Source organism: Cucurbita maxima, unplaced genomic scaffold, assembly GCF_002738345.1.
Source record: "Cucurbita maxima cultivar Rimu unplaced genomic scaffold, Cmax_1.0 Cma_Scf00001, whole genome shotgun sequence".
Classification (NCBI taxonomy): Eukaryota; Viridiplantae; Streptophyta; class Magnoliopsida; order Cucurbitales; family Cucurbitaceae; genus Cucurbita; species Cucurbita maxima.
In genome coordinates, this window is record NW_019272017.1 from 2,272,288 (window position 1) to 2,290,678 (window position 18,391).

Below are 18,391 nucleotides of genomic sequence, written 5' to 3' on the forward strand. Positions count from 1 at the left end.
ATTCATCTTTTTTTTTTCTAAATCATTTTTCATAAGGGAACTTACCAATTTTTTTTTCTATTATTCATGAGATGTTTATATTTTACCGTTCATATGAAGAATGTAGACATGCAACCTAAATAAAAGACTAAGAAAATTTTTACATATAAATGAGATACCAAATGATGGAGGATGAATGCTTGAATAGGCAGCCAATAGTGCTAGGATCCCCACTCGAAAGCATATCAATCATGTAAACCTGTAAAATTATTTGATAATGTTTCAATAATTGAAAAAAAAAAAATAGTTGTAGTGGTAAACTCTTAATTTGGTATGGAAGGTTCTGAGTTCAATTCTCAGAATGCCTCATGTGGCATGTGCTCATGACTTTCCTTTCACAAAATTTCATTTCAACCAAAAACCAAGTCAATTGTACCATAAATCCAAAAATCAAGAAGGTATCATCTGAATTACAATAAAGAACAAGAAATTGAATTATATATATTCAGGCAGAACATTTGGCCTAGTTTCAGGTCCCATGTTTGATTCTTAGAATGATCCAATTTACTTTTACATCCATTCAATTATCCATAAGATTTTTATATTTTATTATTCAAGAGAAGAGTATAAAACAACCTAAATAAAAGATTAGGAGTGTATATGGATACCAGATATGAAGGATGGATGCTTGAACACCTGAATGCAGCCAGCCAAGATCACCACTAGGAAACTCTTCTATATTCACTGTCATAATGTATATAGGACAAGAAAATTTGATCATGAGTTTCAAAGAAACGAGAGCAGGATAATTCATAAATCAAGGGAAGTAACCCAGTATTCTATCTTATTTCATCAACCCTTCAAAAACAACTGAGTACATCAAATAATTGATGTTTATACCATACGAACATTAGATCTACATCTTCTAGTAGAAGGTTATGAGTTCATTTTTTCAATGCCTCAGCCCCATTTGGCCTGTGTTCATCGACTTTCTATTCATAATTTTCATTTCAACAAGAAACATCTTTCTCACAGTATTTTCAACATTTTTGTGGAATAAGGGTATGGAAATATGTTTATATATTTATTTCTAACTCAATTCTGTTTGGTTCAGACAATGAAATGTGGCATAAGTCGACTATCATTCTAACTATAAGCTTACCAACCACCACGAAAAAGCAACTCTACCAACAACACATTAGTCAATTTTACCATGGATCTAACATCAAGAAGATAAATCTTAATCATATATATATATATATATATATATGATGAATTCCATTCATTGAAACAGTGCATTTGGTCTAGATGTATGATTCTTGGAATGCCCCAAACAATCTTTAATATTTAAAACTGTGAGCTTCCAAATTCCCTTCAATTATTCATAAGATCTTCATATTTCATTGTTTAAGAGAGGAATGAAAGTAAACAACCTAATAAAATGACTAGGAGTGTATATGCACTGATACCATCAACTGGAAAGCTCATCTAGCATGTAAGAACTTCATAATTCTAATAAATAAAAATTGATCATGATTTCAGAGAGAGAGCACCAAATAATTCATAAATCAAAAGAAAAAACCTAAATATCCTATCTCATGAACATTGTCATTGATGCGTACACAACAAAAAGATCAAATATACATCTTAATGTGTCTTAATTAAAAATTAAAATCTTGTTTTTGATAAAGGCTAACAATTGGGCATTTGATCTAGTGGTAGATTCTCAATGGTATTAGAGGTTCTGAGTTCAGTTCAATTCTTAGAATGCCGCAGGTGACATGAGCCCATTGACTTTCTATTCATAATTTTCAGATAAACCATAAAATTATTTCTTGCTTTTTGTTGCACAATATTTTCAAAAGTTATTCATATATTTATTTTTTATTCCTAAAAAATGACGGGCTACTAGGCAATGAAATAAACTCTACAGGCCACCGTTATTTTATCTCTAAATCTGCCAACCACCGTCGAGAAGAATCAGCTCGGCCAATTACACATTGGTCAACTACATGGACCCAACATCAAGAAGACATTTCTAGATAAAATATATTAAATGTATTCAATTTCCAAAAAGGGCATTTGGTCTAGTGGTATGATTCTCGCTTTGGGTGCGAGAGGTCCCGAGTTCGATTCTCGGAATGCCCCATTCATTTTTGTTTTTTTGTTTTTTTAATTTTCATAATTGAACTTACTAATTTCTTTCTATTATTCGTGAGATCCTTAAATTTTACAGTTCATATGAAGAATGTAAGCAAGCAACCTAAATAAAAGACTACGAATTTTCATATAAACGAGATACCAAATGGAGGATGAGTGATTGAATAAGCAGCCAGCTGTGCCAGGATCCCACCTGAAAGTATATCTATCATGTATACCAACATGTTTCAACTAAAAATATTTGATAATGTTTCATAGAGACAAGCACAAGATAATTCATAAATCAAGGGAGATAACTATGTATCCTCATTTTGTCAACCATTCAAAGAAACTTTGCTAAATACACCATGTTTGTGTCTATAACACAAGACAGGAGTTATAATTTAAAGTCTATAACTAAAATTTTGTTTTTTCAAAAGACATTCTTGATTAAAAAATTGAAAATCCGTATTTGATAAAGGGGGAAAAAAAGACAGTATGGAAGGTTTTGAGTTTAGTTCTTAGAACGCCTCATCTGGCATGTGCTCATTGACTTTTCTTTCATAATTTTCATATCAACCAAAAACCAAGTAAGTGGTACCATGGATCCAAATCAAGAAGGTATCATCTACATTACAATAAAGAATAATAAAATAACTATGTATATACAAGCCCGACATTTGGTTTAGTGGTATGATTCTTGCTTTGTGTGAGAGAGGTCCCAATTTTGATTCCTATAATGACCCAAATTACTTTTACCGTTTTTAAATTAGAACTACCAAATTCCGTTCAATTATCCATGAGATCTTTATTTACTCTTCAAGAGAGGAATATACGCAAACAACCTAAATAAAAGATTAGGTGTATATGAATACCAGATATGAAGGATGGATGCTTGAAGCCTGATGCAGCTAGCCAGGATCCACACCAGGAAGCTCTCCTACATTCTGTCATCATATCAAGGGAGGTAACCAAGCATTCTATCTTAATACATCAACCATTCAAAAGTAAAGTAACTTTGCCGAGTACACCAAATAATTGATGTTTATACAGCATGGGGATTAGATCTACATCATCCTATCTTCTAATTAAGAATTGAAATATTGTGCTTGATATATGCAAAAATAGGGCATTTGATCGAGCAATATATTCTTGTTTTGGTAATTACCATATTACAAACGAAAGGCTCTAGTTGTTAATACAATAATTGTTTGAAACACATAGTTCCTTGGTCTCTAATGATATAACTCTTGCTAAAGGGGATAGAGAATCTGAGTTCAATACTTGAAATAGAAGAAGGCCTTGACGTCGTTAGACTGAAGGCTCTGATATCATATTGAGTTAAACAGACTTAACCTCAATTAGGGAGAAATAAGAGAAATGATAATAACAGAGAAGAGTATAATCAGTGAGCTCTCTTTAACAACTTTCTAAGTGAAAATATTCTGTAAAATCACATAGCAAAGGTTCAGTAAGCAATCGCTCGTTTTAGTTAGTGTAGTATCACTCTTAATCTACACACACACACACAACTTCATTAAATCGTTCGTTCTTCGACATTTCGTTCATCCTACAGCCACAAAACGAAACTACCGGATACAGCAATTAGCAAGTAACCTGATCATCAACTAATTTGAATAGAAGCCAAATTTCTACAATCAAAAACATAGAACGATATACGTCACAGACTGCCACACTCTTCCCGACGGTGAATTCAATCAATAGGACAAGTGAAGATCAAGCGTAGTAAAAAGAAAGCAACTAAACATAATCGACATAAACGCAGAGAGCTTAAGTAACTTCACCTGGTCATTTTGATCAGCAACCTTCACACATAACTGATAGTTCTTCCTGTCTGCTAGCTTGAAGCTTGCATGCGTTTCTTCTGAAAGAAATACAGCGCGCTTCACCTTCTCTGAGCTTATATTGACAAATGTTTTCCTGCATTTTCTCGACAACCAAACAACCCCGGGAAAATTGTGGCGAACGGAGCAGAGCTGTTAATAAGTAAAGAGCCACTGTGATTCTGGTGCTATTTCGTGGGCTTGATAATAATATCTCAGGCCCAATTTTGTGGCCCACTATTGATTCGGCCCATTTAGGCCCAGCTTTTGAGTGGGTGGAAAAATTATAACTTTAATTATCTATTACGTAAATATAGCTAAAAAGGAAATAAAATGTCCTAAAACTGAAAATAAATTAATAAAATACCAAAAATTTGAATTCTATGACTTAAACCTATGATTATTATTATTTATTGTATAAAAAATTTAAATTAGGTAATTTTGAAAATTGACATATATGTATAGATAACGTTTGGTGGCTTATCTTGACAACACTTTTAATACGACCCACTTTGCTATTGTTACAAATTATTTGATTCAAATCGTTCATGTGCAGATATGTGAGCAATGATATCCACTACACTGAGTTTGTATAAGAGTATTTTACAAAATATTTAATTAATCTTTATAAATTTGTTTATTGAAAAAATTAATATTTTATAAAATGATTATATGCTATGCGGTTTCAATCTTGAATGAATTATAAGCTTACGTCTCTCTAAAGGTTTGTTCTTTGATTTGCTTGAGTGAGAATGAATTTTGCAGCTGATTCAATATATTTATCATTTTGGAAACTTAATCCAAATATAGAACTGATAATATAATCTCACGAGATGGAGCGATGGATGACCTCTTAGGAATATTACCGGAAAGTATGTGAGTGAAGACAAAACATGCTTAAAGGACTCATGTTGATCTGTGATGATAGTTTTCACTATTTAGAAACAATTCAAGACTGTAAGTAACATGATCATGTTGCAGGAGATGTTGAAAGAATGTTGAGGCAATTCGGTGCAAAATCTGTATTCTAAATTCTGGTCAGAATCCTCAACATGAGACATAGGGGATGCATGACATGTGCTCTTGAGAGGCCAACTATAGGGTCAACCTCGGTCTCATGTCGTGGTCGAGGGTAGAATTTTAGCTTCAACACAAAATCTTTTATTCTTGTTTGCCTCGTGACCCAGTTGTTCTATATAGACCTAAATTTTGTCCCGCATTTGAATTTTTCCTCTTAGTTTTGTCTCTGATTGCTCGTGTAACCTGAGTTTGTTCTCTTAATCTAATTTTACCGATAACAACACAAAACAATATAAACATGAAAAAATAATTACTTATTAACGAAATAATTAATATTAGATAACACTTAGTATATCTTGTTTTAAAAATAGACACTGATTTAGCTTACTTTGCATTTGGGTTACCTTATTTCTAACAAAAATCAGCAATATGTTGTTTATTATTGGTTCAATTATCAGGGAGCTGGACGTTGAAGGTCTGACAAGCGGCATCTTCCAACACTTTAATGCTAACAGAAGCGGCGGATTTGGTTACAGGGTGTTGCACTGTTACATTGTAATCTCCATGGAACAACAAAGCTTCAACCAAACCTTCACCGTCGGCTGTCATTTCCAAACAGGGCGATTTCCATTCAGCCAGAAGCTTATCGACAACGTCTCCTGCTGGGGTGTTCTTGAAATTCAGATCCACAAGCGGCAAGGTAATGAAATTCGCCGATAATGGGCCTCCGAATGTGATTATCCCCTTCACGGCAGGATGTGCGTATCCTTCTCTTAAAACTTCTTCATAGAATTGTGCCTGTTAGGGGAAGATACCAAGTTTTGTTAGTTATGTCTAGAAGGTGTTTGATGAAATGGCTGAATGAAATTGCATTGTACCTGATTTGGGACTTTTTGATAATACACTTCTGTGATCCATATGGGGTAGCCTGTTGATCCTAGAAAGTCCAATGCGGATCTCATGTATGGTAGGTTTGGCAGATCAGGGCCGAAGTTGCCCTGCAAGCCGATTCCTGCTGGAATATTTTCGTTCCCGGGATACGATAGGATTTGGAAGAGTCTGTTTCTGTAGTTAGCTGGGGTTGATTTCTTTTCGTAATCATGTTCCATGGTATTGAATTCGTTGAGGAAAAGAAGCGGTTTCTTATCTAGTTTATGTGCTATCTTGAAGTACATTGCAGAGGCATTTTCACCAAGTTTGTCCTCGAAGAATCTGTGGTGCACGTTTTCGTTCATGACATCCCAGTGAATAAACTTTCCGGAGTATCTCTTAAGCACGGACTTGATTCTTCTATTGGCTGCTTTCATCAAATCTTTAGGGCTGAGTGACTTGACCCATTCTGGCTGATAAATGGGATCGGCCCAGAAAATGTTGTGTCCTCTGACTTTAATACCATTACGACGGGCAAACTTAAGCATTGCATCAGGGATGGTATAGTTTTCTTGGCCTTGTACTTTCTCATTGCTATACCACTTAAGTTCATTGGTGAAAGTGGCATAATCAAATCTTGATGCAAACCATTGTTGGTATCTTTTGCTGGAAAGGATATGGCTGTTCATTCCTGCCCCAAATGGGAAGTTTCTTTTTTTCTGGTCGAGGAAGACTTTTGCACCTGCTAGTGTACAGTTGTCTGGTTGAGTTATTTGCAGCCTCACCTTGCTTTTCCTCACCTGCAAAACTTGGTTCCATCATTCCATGTTGTAAGTGTTATTAGCGGGACCGAAGTCCCATCTTGGTTAGAGAGGAGGACGAGGGAGCACGGCGAGGGAGAAAGAAGTTGTCTCTCTTCTATGGTAACTCGTTGCCAATCATCTAGAATGATCTGCCTCTAGGTTGATTGATCAACTTTCGCTCAGGTAGAGGTCTCCACATCCTATCACTCCTATCGCCGTGAACCTCACAATTTTAAAATGCGTCTGCTAAGGAGAGGTCTTCACACCCTTATAAGGAATGTTTCGTTCCCCTCTTCAATTGACATGAGATCTCACAATCCATCCCCTTGGGGTCAGTGTTCTCGCTGGCATATTGTTTAGCCTCACAGTTTTAAAACGCGTCTGCTAGGGAGAGGTCTCCACACCCTTATAAGGAATGTTTCGTTCCCCTCTTCAACCGATATGGGATCTCACAATCCACCCCTAGCGTCCTTACTGGCACGTCGCTCAACCTCACGGTTTTAAAACATGTCTACTACTAAGAGGTTTCCACGCCCTTATAAGGAATGTTTCGTTCCCCTCTACAACTGACATGCGATCTCACAATCCATCCCCCTAAGGGTCAGTGTCCTCGCTGGCATATTGTTTAGCCTCACAATTTTAAAACGCGTCTGTTAGGGAGAGGTCTCCACACCCTTATAAGGAATGTTTCGTTCCCCTCTCCAACTGACATGATATCTCACAATCCATCCCCTAAGGGTCAGTATCCTCGCTGGCATATTGTTTAGCCTCACAGTTTTAAAACGCGTCTGCTAGGGAGAGGTCTCTACACTCTAATAAGGAATGTTTCGTTCCTTTCTTCAATCGATATTGGATCTTACAATCCACCCCCTAGGGGCTAGCATCCTTACTGGCACATAAATCAGCCTCACGGTTTTAAAATATGTCTACTACTAAGAGGTTTCCACACCCTTGTAAAGAATGTTTCGTCCCCCTCTCCAACCGATCTGAGATCTCACAACTAGTGAAACTTTTGCATTGAATTAAATGTTTCTTTATACTACCTTATTAATACTTTCTTCTTGGTGGGATCGCCATTGTTCCTTTGTAAATGGTTGCAGTGAGACATTATCAATCCAAATATCTGCTGTCGTATTTGTACTCTGTATAAACATATGAACATATAGTACATTGCTGTGAAATAACCTTTTGAATAGAGGCCAACCATATGTTCTCAACTAAATCAAACCAAGTTGGTTAGACCAAAACTTATTTACCTCAAAAAAAAGCTCAGCCTGGCCTGTAAAATTAGAGACAAAGCCACCTTTGATCAAACTCCAGCAGCCCTGCTGGGCTATGGTTTCACCACCATTACGAACCTCACCCCATTCACTATTTCTGTATAGAACAGCCACAGGTGCGTTCCCTTCACTTAGTCGAACCCAAGCTAGAGATTTTCGAGAATTTAGTGAACTGAAGGTACATTCAACGAGTGTAGATCTGAAAAACACGAGGAATAACGAAAGAAAGATCAACACATACCAGAGAAACTATAGAGCTTTTCATATTGGAGATGAACCAACTGATAGAGACTATCCCTTGGTTGAGTCCTCTTGTGAGCTACAATGAAGGTATTGGTGTCGTTGCCTTGTTTCAACCACCCTAGCTTTATTTCTCCTCCTCCATATACTTTCCATCCTTCAGTTCCATTGTTGAACTCTGGATTCACTATGATCCCTCCTCCATGATGAACCCTCCATGGCTTAGCTAGACACTGTTCATATGATATTTCTCATCATTTCGAAAAAAAATATATGTTAATTGTATACGTAGGTTAGCACGTTTTGTTCATATTTAGCAGAAAAAAAACTCGTTTTCTCATCGACCAACTCCTACAAAAGGTTTTGTAAATCTTAAGCTACACTTACTTCAGTTGTGGCAGAATAGTCATAAGAGACACCTTGGATGGTTATGAACTTTCCTGAATTGTTCAGAAAATTAATTTTGTTAACTCAAATTGATGAAAAAACGAACTTGTTAGTGTTATATTACACAATAAAGAGGAAAAAACCTGAAAATATCAAAATGAAGGGAAGAAAAAAGAGGGTGAGAGCTCTGAAAATATTCATCTCTTTGAGAAATGAACTGAAGAACAAAAGTTGGGTATGAGAAGAAATGTTTGTTTTGGTCACTCTAATGAAAAATCCCCCTTGATATTGATCATATAACCTTGTATTTTGTTAAATAATTTATGGAGATTTGATTCGTTGCCTTTTTTAGAAATAGTGTATTTTCTTTGTTAAGCATCGTTTCTTAAATTGTATTGTTCTTATCTACTTACATCGTTATTTACAGTACTGATTAATTGTAGTTATTGATTCACAAATTTGAATATAACGTATGTACTTGACTTGTATATGCTTAACCGACACCATTTGTTCGATGAAAAAAGAGCTTATTTTCGTATTAGTGTGATGTTTGTTCCCATTCTTTTAATAGTTAGACTGAGAGAGGATCAAATTGACCTTTTGGATTATTACGGGTCAGAGAGGGACATCTAACCATGCTTGAGTTCAAGAGTTAGTTCATATAACTCGCAAGGATGGGATCGTAGAGATCCACCCCAAACGAGGTAGGGAATGGTGGAAGAAGTAGTGAGAAACTTTCCCAATTAGCTAAACGGGTTTGGGGACAGAGATTACATTTCCCATTTGCCCCCAATCTCGATACACATTACTATATTATTTTTTTGTGAAATATTTTTAAAATTTTTTAAGATATTTTTCTTTTTTAATAGAATTATATTGAAAAATAAAAATATTTAGTAAAAAATTACTTGAAATAGAATATATATATATATATATATATATATCTATATTTTTTTTTTTCGTCCCATAAATTTTTTCATTTATTTTTATAGAACCAAGAGGAGATTCTCCGGGTGGAATTTTGCGAGGATAAGAAAAACTTCTTTGCCCTCGTCCCATCCATCGACATCTCTACTTATGTTTGGAGTGATGTGATTGGCCAAAATTTTCGTTTATTAAAGGTCCAAATGGCCTTATGCGTAGTCTAGTTAGCAAGAGCTAGTTCGGCCTCAACCAAGCTCGACTCAAGCCAATTTTTCCTTAGGCCTATTTCTACTTTAAGTCTCCATGCTTATGTCGATCCTTTCATCTCGAGATAGTTAGATGATTCAAATCTACTCGTAAAGGTGACAATTTATGATATATTATGAAATATATACTTTTGAATAATTAGTCATGCATCCCTTTCTTAATTTTGATGGAGCACCCATGTAAGGTAAAAAGGAATTATTTATATTTATATTTAAAGTAATTATTTTATGATAATCGGTATTTTGTTATTTAAAATTCTATCTGTTAATTAACTTTAATTACATATATATTTCCAACTTTGTCCTTAAATGAATATTGCAATTAATAAATAATAATAACGTGATTAAAAAGTAAATAAATATGCATTGACGATTCACAATTAACCCTTGGCATATTTGTATTAATTATATTTTAACAAAAATAAATAAATAAATAAATAAAAATTAATTTATTATTTTGTTTATTAAAATAAGGAGTGTTCAAAAAAATTTCGATGATCCGAAAAATCCAATCAATACAACCCAATTCATATGGTTTGGATTTAAATAAACTAAAACTTAGGTGGTTTATTTGTTCATGAATTTCATAAAATAAAATTGATGTAAATATATATTTATTTTAATTATTTTTTATTATTTATTCTCTATAAATTTTTAAAAATAGTTTTTAACTATTTAAAATATATTAACTTTTAATTTTTTTTATTAATATATAGACGAAAATAGACATGTGTATTTTTATTAGTTAAATTATTATTTAACTACAATTGGTTCAATTATGGCTGAGTTGGACATTGAAGGTCTGATAAGCGGCATCTTCAGACACTCTAATGCTAACAGAAGTGGCGGATTTGGTTCCAGGGTGCTGCACTGTTACATTGTAATCTCCATGGAACAACAAAGCTTCAACAAAACCTTCACCATCGGCTGTAATTTCCAAGCTGGGCGATTTCCATTCAGCAAGAAGCTTATCGACAACGTCTCCTGCTGGGGTGTTCTTGAAATTCAGATCCACAAGCGGCAGGGTAGTGAAATTCGCCGATAATGGGCCTGCAAATGTGATTATCCCCTTCACTGCAGGATGTGCGTATCCTTCTCTTAGAACGTCCTCATAGTATTGTGCCTGTTAGGGGAAGATACCAAGTTTTGTTAGTTATGTCTGGAAGGTGTTTGATGAAATGCTTGAAAGAAATTGCTTTGTACCTGATTTGGAGTTTTGTAATAAAACACTTCTGTGATCCATATGGGGTAGCCTGTTGATCCTAGATAGTCCAATGCGGATCTCATGTATGGTAGGTTTGGCGGATCAGGGCCGAAGTTGCCCTGCAAGCCGATTCCTGCTGGAATATTTTCGTTCCCGGGATATGATAGGATTTGGAAGAGTTTCTTTCTTACGTTAGCTGGGCTTGCTGTCGTTTCACTAGCATGTTCCATGGTATTGTATTCATTCACGAAAAGAAGTGTCTTACTGTCAAGTTTATGTGCTGTGTTGAAGTACTCTGCTGAGGCATTTTCACCGAGTTTGTCCTCAAAGTATCTGAAGTGTACATTTTCATTCATGACGTCCCAATGGATAAACTTTCCAGAATATCTCTTAACCACGGAGTTGATTCTTTTTTCTGCTGCTATCTTCAAATCTGCAGGGGAGAGTGACTTGACCCATTGTGGCTGAAACTTGGGATTGTCCCAGAAAATGTTGTGTCCTCTTACTGAAATACCATGTTGATTGGAAAACTCAAGCATCGCATCAGGGATGGTGTAGTTCTCTTTGCCTGGTTCTATCTCAGTGCTGTACCACTTAAGTTCATTTGTAAAAGTGGCATAAGAAAATCTTGATGCAAACCAATCTTGGTATTCTTTGCTGGAGAGAATGTGGTGGTTCATTCCTGCCCCAAATGGGAAGTTTGGTTTTTTCTGGTCGAGGAAGACTTTTGCACCTGCTAGTTTACTGTTGTCTGCTTGAGTTATTTGCAGCCTCACCTTGCTTTTCCTCACCTGCAAAACGCGTTTCCATCATTCCGTGTACGTGTTAATTCTGGGACTGAAGTCCCACCTTGGCTAGAGGTGATAACTCATGAAGATCTCTATGGTGGTTTATTGAGAAGATTATGAAGGGTGTGACTAAGATCTTACATTGGCTAAGTAGGAAGAAGATCAAGAGTTTGTAAGGTCAGCATTTCCAGACTCTTGCATCAATCTTAAAAGTAAATTCGTCTGATTTTAAGTTCAAAGTAGATGATATCATACTAATGAAGAGCCGATCGTCCCAACAATATGGAGGCACATTCAAAGGTTATACCAGTTTCTTTCTTTCTTTATATTACCTCGTTAATGCTACTGTCTTGGTGGGATCGCCATTGCTCCTTTGTAAATGGTTGCAGTGAGACATTATCGAGCCAAATTTCTGCTGATGTATTTTCACTCTGTATAAACAAAAGCAAAACAAGTTATAGGCATTTAGTACATTGAATTCTGAATGGAGCATGAATTTGAAAAAGATTTGCTTGAATGTTGCAGCATACTCTAGTGGCCAACCACGTACTCTACTAAATCAAGCCAAGTTGGTGAAAGCAAAAGTTATTCACCTCAAAAAAGACCTCCGCATGGTCTGTGAAATCAGAGACAATGCCACCTTTGAGCAAACTCCAGCAGCCCTGTTTGGCTATGGTTTCACCACCATGAAGAATCTGACCATCTTTACTGTTTCTGAATAGAACAGCCACAGGTGCGCTTCCTTCACTTAGTCGAACCCAAGCTGTTTATTTTATAGCATGTTTCTGATTAGACGGTGTATGATTTAAGAGCATTAAATTTTATATTCAGAAATTGCACATAGATCTAAAAGCTTAAGCTGATAAATTACATGTAGATCAATAACTAGCTGTAATAAAGAACACGAGAGAAGGAAAGAAAGTTCGACCCATACCAGAGAAACTATAGAGCTTTCCATGTTGGAGATGAACCAACTGATAGAGACTATCCCTTGGGTGAGCCCTCTTGTGAGCTACAATGAAGTTATTGATGTGGTTGTCTTGTTTCAAAGACCCTTGCTTTATTTCGCCTCCTCCAAACACTTTCCACCCTTCAATTCCATTGTTGAACTCTGGATTCAATATGATCCCTCCTCCATTACGAACTCCTCTTGGCTTCACCAGACACTGTTTTAATAGATATTTCTCAACTTTAGCAAAAAAAAAAAATGTATCATTATCATTATATACTTATGTTAGCAAATTTTGTTCATATTTGTAACCATAAAATCGCCACAGAACGTTTAATTATAGAATTCAAAAGCGAAACCAACTTCAAATTCTAGGATCTTGAGTTACACTTACCTCAGTTGTTGCATAATAATCATAGGAAAAACTTTGGATGGCTATGAACTTTCCTGAATTGCTCACAAAACCAATTTTGTTAACTCAAATTAATGATAAAAGAAAATCTTATGTAACAATAAAGAGGGAAAAAAAACCTGAAAATATCAAAATGAAGGGAAGAAAAAAGAGGCTGAGAGCTCTGGAAATGTTCATCACTTTGAGATGACAAATGAAGAACAAAGTTGCCTTTGAAAGCAATGTTTGTTTTGGTGACTGTACTAACAAATTCCTCATATTATATATTAAATTCAATATTTGGATTTATTATTATCTTATGGAAATATTTGACTTTTTAGAATTTTTGGTATCTTTCTTTGCTCAGATTTTTCTAAATTATGTTTGGTTAACCATTTTAAGTTTCTTCAGATGAATTACATTATCATCCTTTTACATTGTTGTTTGTATGATTGTTAGAGTGTGGTAATTTCTAATAAACTTTGATACTCATTAAGGAAAAATCTTGTGTTATATGATTTTGGTGTAGTAGATTTTATAGGAATGATGAAAAAAAATACATTTTTTAAGAGTTCTCAATTTTATGAAAATATTGATAGAAACGTTGATGATTCAGTTGAGAATTTTATTCCATGTAGTCCACGTTGTGCATAGGAGAAGTTTTTATTGCCAACTTGAGATAGCTCATCTTTTGCTGATTCAAATACAATGTTTTATATTTGTTGTACCAAAAAAAAAAAAAAAAAAATTACAAAAACATATCATTATTTGTAATATAATTTGAACATTATTGTAAATAAAATGTTTTTGTGTTTCTAATTAATCTTAATTAAATTACATATTTAGTCAATTTGTCACATGAACATTCAATTGTTTGTTAGTATACAGGATTTGTTTATCTAAAAATACATGTTTTTTTAAAAATTCATTTGCCATTTAGATTAAAAAGTCATTTTAGAAATGTTATTTTAAGCCGCACTTCAATATTTTTCGTATTACTTTTTTTTAAATAAAGTATGAGTCAAATATTTTCAATATAGAGATTGGAGGTTTAAATTTCTTCACTCTTGAATGTCGTTGTTGAACTCTATACAAAATTAGTCTTAGTTCTATTATAGAAATAAAATTATCGCTTCAAGTGCTTACGTACCCAAACAATCGTTAACTCCCCCTTCCATATGATCGACGCATAATCCCACTTATCTCGAGGATCAAATAATTAGGTTCAAAGATGGAGAAGGTGCAATCAAAGAAGCATAGAGGAGAATCACATGCATTAGCATTGATGTGTGGAGAGATGGGTGACTTCCAACTAAGGGCACTATCCCATTCCAATCTCTTAACACAATACTCATTTTGGTTGGAAAAGTGGTACAACATTGAGAGTGAGTGAGTGGTGATGGCAATCACTCCACTTACAAGTTTATATTAGGCATGACCTATCTTTATAGGTTCGATATCCTTAATATCTGTTATCAGTCGAAGTGCGCACAAACTGACCCGTGCACTCATCGTATACTCATTTGTATAGAACATTCAACCACGTTTCAAACAACTCCACATCACACAAACCAAAGAGAAAAAATAGCAAAATAGCAAAATGAATTGATCTATCATCACATACAACCTTTTTCAGACAACGTTCTATGTCAAACCTTCATTCCTATCTGTATTCAGAGAAAGAAGAGGTCAAAGGAGTAGCAAATTAGACGTAACAAGACAAGAAGCAAAGCCAAAACTTTAGTTAAAGTGGATTTGACTCTAAAACAGAGTGAAAATTTGAACCAAAACTTCAGTTGTTAAGGCCCCTTATTCATTGTGTTCAGAGTTAAGCCTTCAGGAAGCCCTTCTGCTCAAGGTAACTCATCACTTTATCTGCCATGTCGCATGGGGAACCTCCATTGTGTTTCAGTACAATCTGAAACCCAACAAGTTCATTAGTACATCAACTTTCAGGTTTGTATCTAAATTTTCAAATATCTAAAAGGTTCTTAAGATTTCTAAAAACTTCTAATTCCGTGTCTAATAGAATCTTAAACTTCCAACTTAGTTAACAATGAATTCTAAAGAATGTTGAGTAAGTTTTGATCTACCAAACAATCAGATATCCATTAGTTGCAAAGTTGAAAGTTCAGCGATTAATTATGAACTTTTTGAAGATCCGGGGCCTATAAGAACTAAACTTAAAGATCAGTACTAAACTTGTAATAACTTAACCCGAGAATCATTCGCCAAGTAGTAGAAGCATTTATCTTTTGCAAGTTGTTCTAAACTGTTCCATTTTCCACTAGAAAGTGTAATTACCTCACAATTCAATGGTACTTCATATGGATCATCAATACCGGTAAAGCCTGCAAACATATGAGATTTTGTTTCAGTCAATGGATGAACTATGATAATTCTGAGCATATTTAAGCCTATTTGACATCAATTAACTCTAAGTAAGATGATAACAAATCGCAGTAACCTTTGATCTTTCCCGCCCGTGCAAGCTTATACAGTCCCTTTGTATCTCTTGCTTCACAAATTTCAAGAGGAACATCCATGAACACCTGTATATTTTTAGTACATTTTTGTCATATATGTTTCCGAGTCCGGGTAGAATAGAAGTCCACTCAAAATCGATGATATGCATAAATTTAGAAATACCTCAATAAAATATCCATCAGGTAAAATGGCACGACAGGCATCTCGATCCCTTCGATATGGAGATATCAAACTAGCAATACAAATAACTCCAGCATCTGCGAACAGTTTCGCAACCTCACCTAGTTTATGGAAGAGGTATAATTAGGAATCATGAACAGCCCAATCCAAAGTGTTGTAAATGAACAGAACTTCCCGAGCAGGACTTACCAACCCTCCTTATGTTCTCTGCACGATCTTCGGCTTTAAAGCCAAGGTCACGATTCAAGCCATGCCTAACATTATCCCCATCAAGAATATAAGCCAACTTTCCCATTTTGTATAAGCTTTTAGTCAAGGCACAAGCCACAGAGCTCTTCCCTGCAAGTTAGCTAAAATTGGGTCAGGTTGAAAAAGTCTCACACCCAATTTATATATTTCAAGCCAACATTTTTTACTATCTATTTCACTAAATCTTTTCAAACATAACCTGAAAAATCAAAATCAATCGGACTCATATATTTCATGGTGGGTTTTCGTCTATTATCTAGAAGGAACAACGATAATTTTGGTGAGATGTGAGATCCCACATCAGTTGGAGAGAGAAACGAAACATTCCTTACAAGGGCGTAGAAACCTCTCCCTAGCATACACGTTTTAAAACCGTGAGGCTGACGACTATACGTAATGAGCTAAATCAAACAATATCTGTTAGCGGTGGGCTTAGGCTATTACAAATGATATCAGAGCCAGACACCAGACGGTGTGCCAGTGAGGACGCTGACCCCAAAGGAGGTGGATTATGAGATCCCACATCGGTTGAAGAGGGAAACGAATCATTCCTTATAAGGGCATGGAAACCTCTCCCTAGTAGACGCATTTTAAAACCATGAGCGGACAATATCTATTAGCGGTGGGCTTGGGTTGTTACATCAGAACAAACGTACAACCCAAAAAATCTATCAGAGAACAAACCCAGCCAAATCGATGGATACCCAAAACTCCAAGACTAATCTCATTTGAAGACAATCTAAACTATAGGTTATCAAAAACATGATTAATAGATAGTAATAACTAAGGTGTAAAAGCAGAAGGAAAAGGTTACACAAACCTGAGCCACTGAGCCCTGTGATCCATATGACACATCCTTTCTGGTTAAGAAGGCTCTGTCTTTCAACATTTCCAATTGAACATTCATGCCACTTGATATTGGTAGAATTTCCTACTGTCGACAACACTCCAGCATTTTTCCCTGATTGAAAAGCATCTTAGTAATCTTGACAGCTTAAACTAAAGACAAGAAACTCACACAAACAAGAACATCATCAGACACCACCACTATATGAGCTTGTATCCACATAGAAACAATTCAAACATTCTGCAACTAAATCAGCGTTTCAATAATTCAAAGAGTTCGACATCATTTTGTATAGAAAATGTATAGCTAACATCGATGTAAATACAAACATAAGGTTCTTGCTATTCCAATGAATCAAGCAAGACAGCCATAACACCAGAAACATCAATGAGATGATTCAGAAAACAAGACAAATATTCTGATTCAACCAAAATCAAGTCCCTGAATCAAGATTATACCGACAACAGACATCAAAATTGAAGCAATACCAGAGTTCCCAGCATGTCCATTGCCCAAGGTAGCATCTAAATCAATCTCGCATTCACTCTTACCCAAACCATCGACCTTCCCATTAACAATCACCGCCCTCGAACCCTTTTTCTCAGCCCAATCACAAACAACCACCGTTGATTTGAAGCTAATCCCATTGGAAAACCTTGCAAACCCAAACGCCGATGGCGGCGAGAATGATTTGTGGCGGAGCGGCGGCGGCACACATCCCGGAAACGAAATTCCCCCAGTCGAAACCATATCTCACATGCATTTCAAAACGGAAACACCATAGACTCAAAAATAAATAGAAAAGGGTAAAAACAAATCGATTAAGGAAATCAAGGGCAAATGGGATGCCATAATTGGTCGAATGGCGGAGAGGCTCTCCTGTTCTTGTCCGCCATAATAATTAATGACCGGTGGAAAAAAAATTCACGACCCCTTTTGGCGTCAACCCTCGTTTTGAACCTTTGATTTTTATTCTTCTTCTTCTTCTTCCCTGAAATTTATGAACTGTACAAGAAATATACGGAACCAGAGCCGAAGCCGCGGAGCGTGCGAAACGGCGAGCCGTCCGGAGAGGAAGAAAAAAGAGCGACGTCGTTTAGGGTCCCGCGAAAAACAACTGGTGCAATAACGCAATAAATATGTGAAAGCTGTCGCTGAATGCACCCGACACGACGGTGGAATTTATTATTAATTTTTTTTATGTCGATGAAAATTTAAAATTATTAAATTACTTTATATAATATGACGTAAAAAACTCTTAATTTTTTTTTAATATTTATGATGACTCACAAATATCCTAATTTGATAATTAATTTTTTTTGTTAAAATAAAAATTTAATAAAATTTAAATATTAAATATTCATCGTCACAAACACATTACTAACATAAAAGATTTATTTCAAACAATTTAAAATATATTTAACAAAATAAGTAAATTGATTGATCTAATTAAAATTTTATTGTTGTGAGAAAGTACAATAAAATTTAAAATTTTATAGAAAATATTTAAAAATTAGTAATAATAATAAACATTTTATGTATTA

The 18,391-nt window shown here is 35.2% G+C and overlaps 3 protein-coding genes, 1 long non-coding RNA gene and 1 other non-coding gene across 6 annotated transcripts; 1 reads left to right on the top strand and 4 right to left on the bottom strand.

The window, feature by feature from the left end:
- Window positions 1-12: 12 nt before the first annotated feature.
- Window positions 13-4,084, bottom strand: LOC111482864. Its single transcript, XR_002718273.1, has 5 exons — window positions 3,924-4,084; window positions 2,994-3,065; window positions 2,282-2,332; window positions 648-723; window positions 13-238 (listed from the first exon to the last, which is right to left on the bottom strand). It is a non-coding gene; the product is annotated as an uncharacterized LOC111482864 (long non-coding RNA).
- Window positions 2,056-2,127, top strand: TRNAP-UGG. The gene has a single exon. It is a non-coding gene; the product is annotated as a tRNA-Pro (tRNA).
- A 1,317-nt stretch (window positions 4,085-5,401) lies between the features above and the next one.
- On the bottom strand, window positions 5,402-13,410 carry LOC111482849 (anti-sigma-I factor RsgI6-like). Of its 2 annotated transcripts, XM_023128849.1 has the most exons (7): window positions 13,225-13,410; window positions 8,563-8,615; window positions 8,177-8,408; window positions 7,912-8,081; window positions 7,699-7,797; window positions 5,861-6,652; window positions 5,402-5,780 (listed from the first exon to the last, which is right to left on the bottom strand). In XM_023128849.1, the coding sequence occupies exons 1-7, from the start codon at window positions 13,361-13,363 to the stop codon at window positions 5,430-5,432; spliced, it is 1,836 nt and encodes a 611-aa protein (XP_022984617.1). In that variant the 5' UTR covers window positions 13,364-13,410; the 3' UTR covers window positions 5,402-5,429. The 2 variants fall into 2 exon arrangements, 1 of the variants encoding a protein (XP_022984617.1); XR_002718269.1 differs by lacking the exons at window positions 5,402-5,780; window positions 5,861-6,652; window positions 7,699-7,797; ... (1 more) ...; window positions 8,177-8,408; window positions 8,563-8,615 and adding exons at window positions 12,777-12,910; window positions 13,088-13,140 and having other exon boundaries at window positions 13,225-13,357.
- On the bottom strand, window positions 10,466-13,101 carry LOC111472552 (anti-sigma-I factor RsgI6-like). The gene is made up of 6 exons (XM_023118185.1): window positions 13,088-13,101; window positions 12,679-12,893; window positions 12,338-12,507; window positions 12,077-12,175; window positions 10,956-11,747; window positions 10,466-10,875 (listed from the first exon to the last, which is right to left on the bottom strand). The coding sequence occupies exons 1-6, from the start codon at window positions 13,099-13,101 to the stop codon at window positions 10,525-10,527; spliced, it is 1,641 nt and encodes a 546-aa protein (XP_022973953.1). The 3' UTR covers window positions 10,466-10,524.
- Window positions 13,411-14,613: 1,203 nt separating the features above from the next.
- On the bottom strand, window positions 14,614-17,975 carry LOC111482821 (adenylyl-sulfate kinase 3-like). The gene is made up of 7 exons (XM_023128797.1): window positions 17,336-17,975; window positions 16,821-16,961; window positions 15,941-16,090; window positions 15,734-15,852; window positions 15,552-15,636; window positions 15,389-15,435; window positions 14,614-15,002 (listed from the first exon to the last, which is right to left on the bottom strand). Exons 1-7 carry the CDS (start codon window positions 17,595-17,597, stop codon window positions 14,913-14,915), a joined length of 894 nt encoding a protein of 297 aa, XP_022984565.1. The 5' UTR covers window positions 17,598-17,975; the 3' UTR covers window positions 14,614-14,912.
- Window positions 17,976-18,391: the final 416 nt, after the last annotated feature.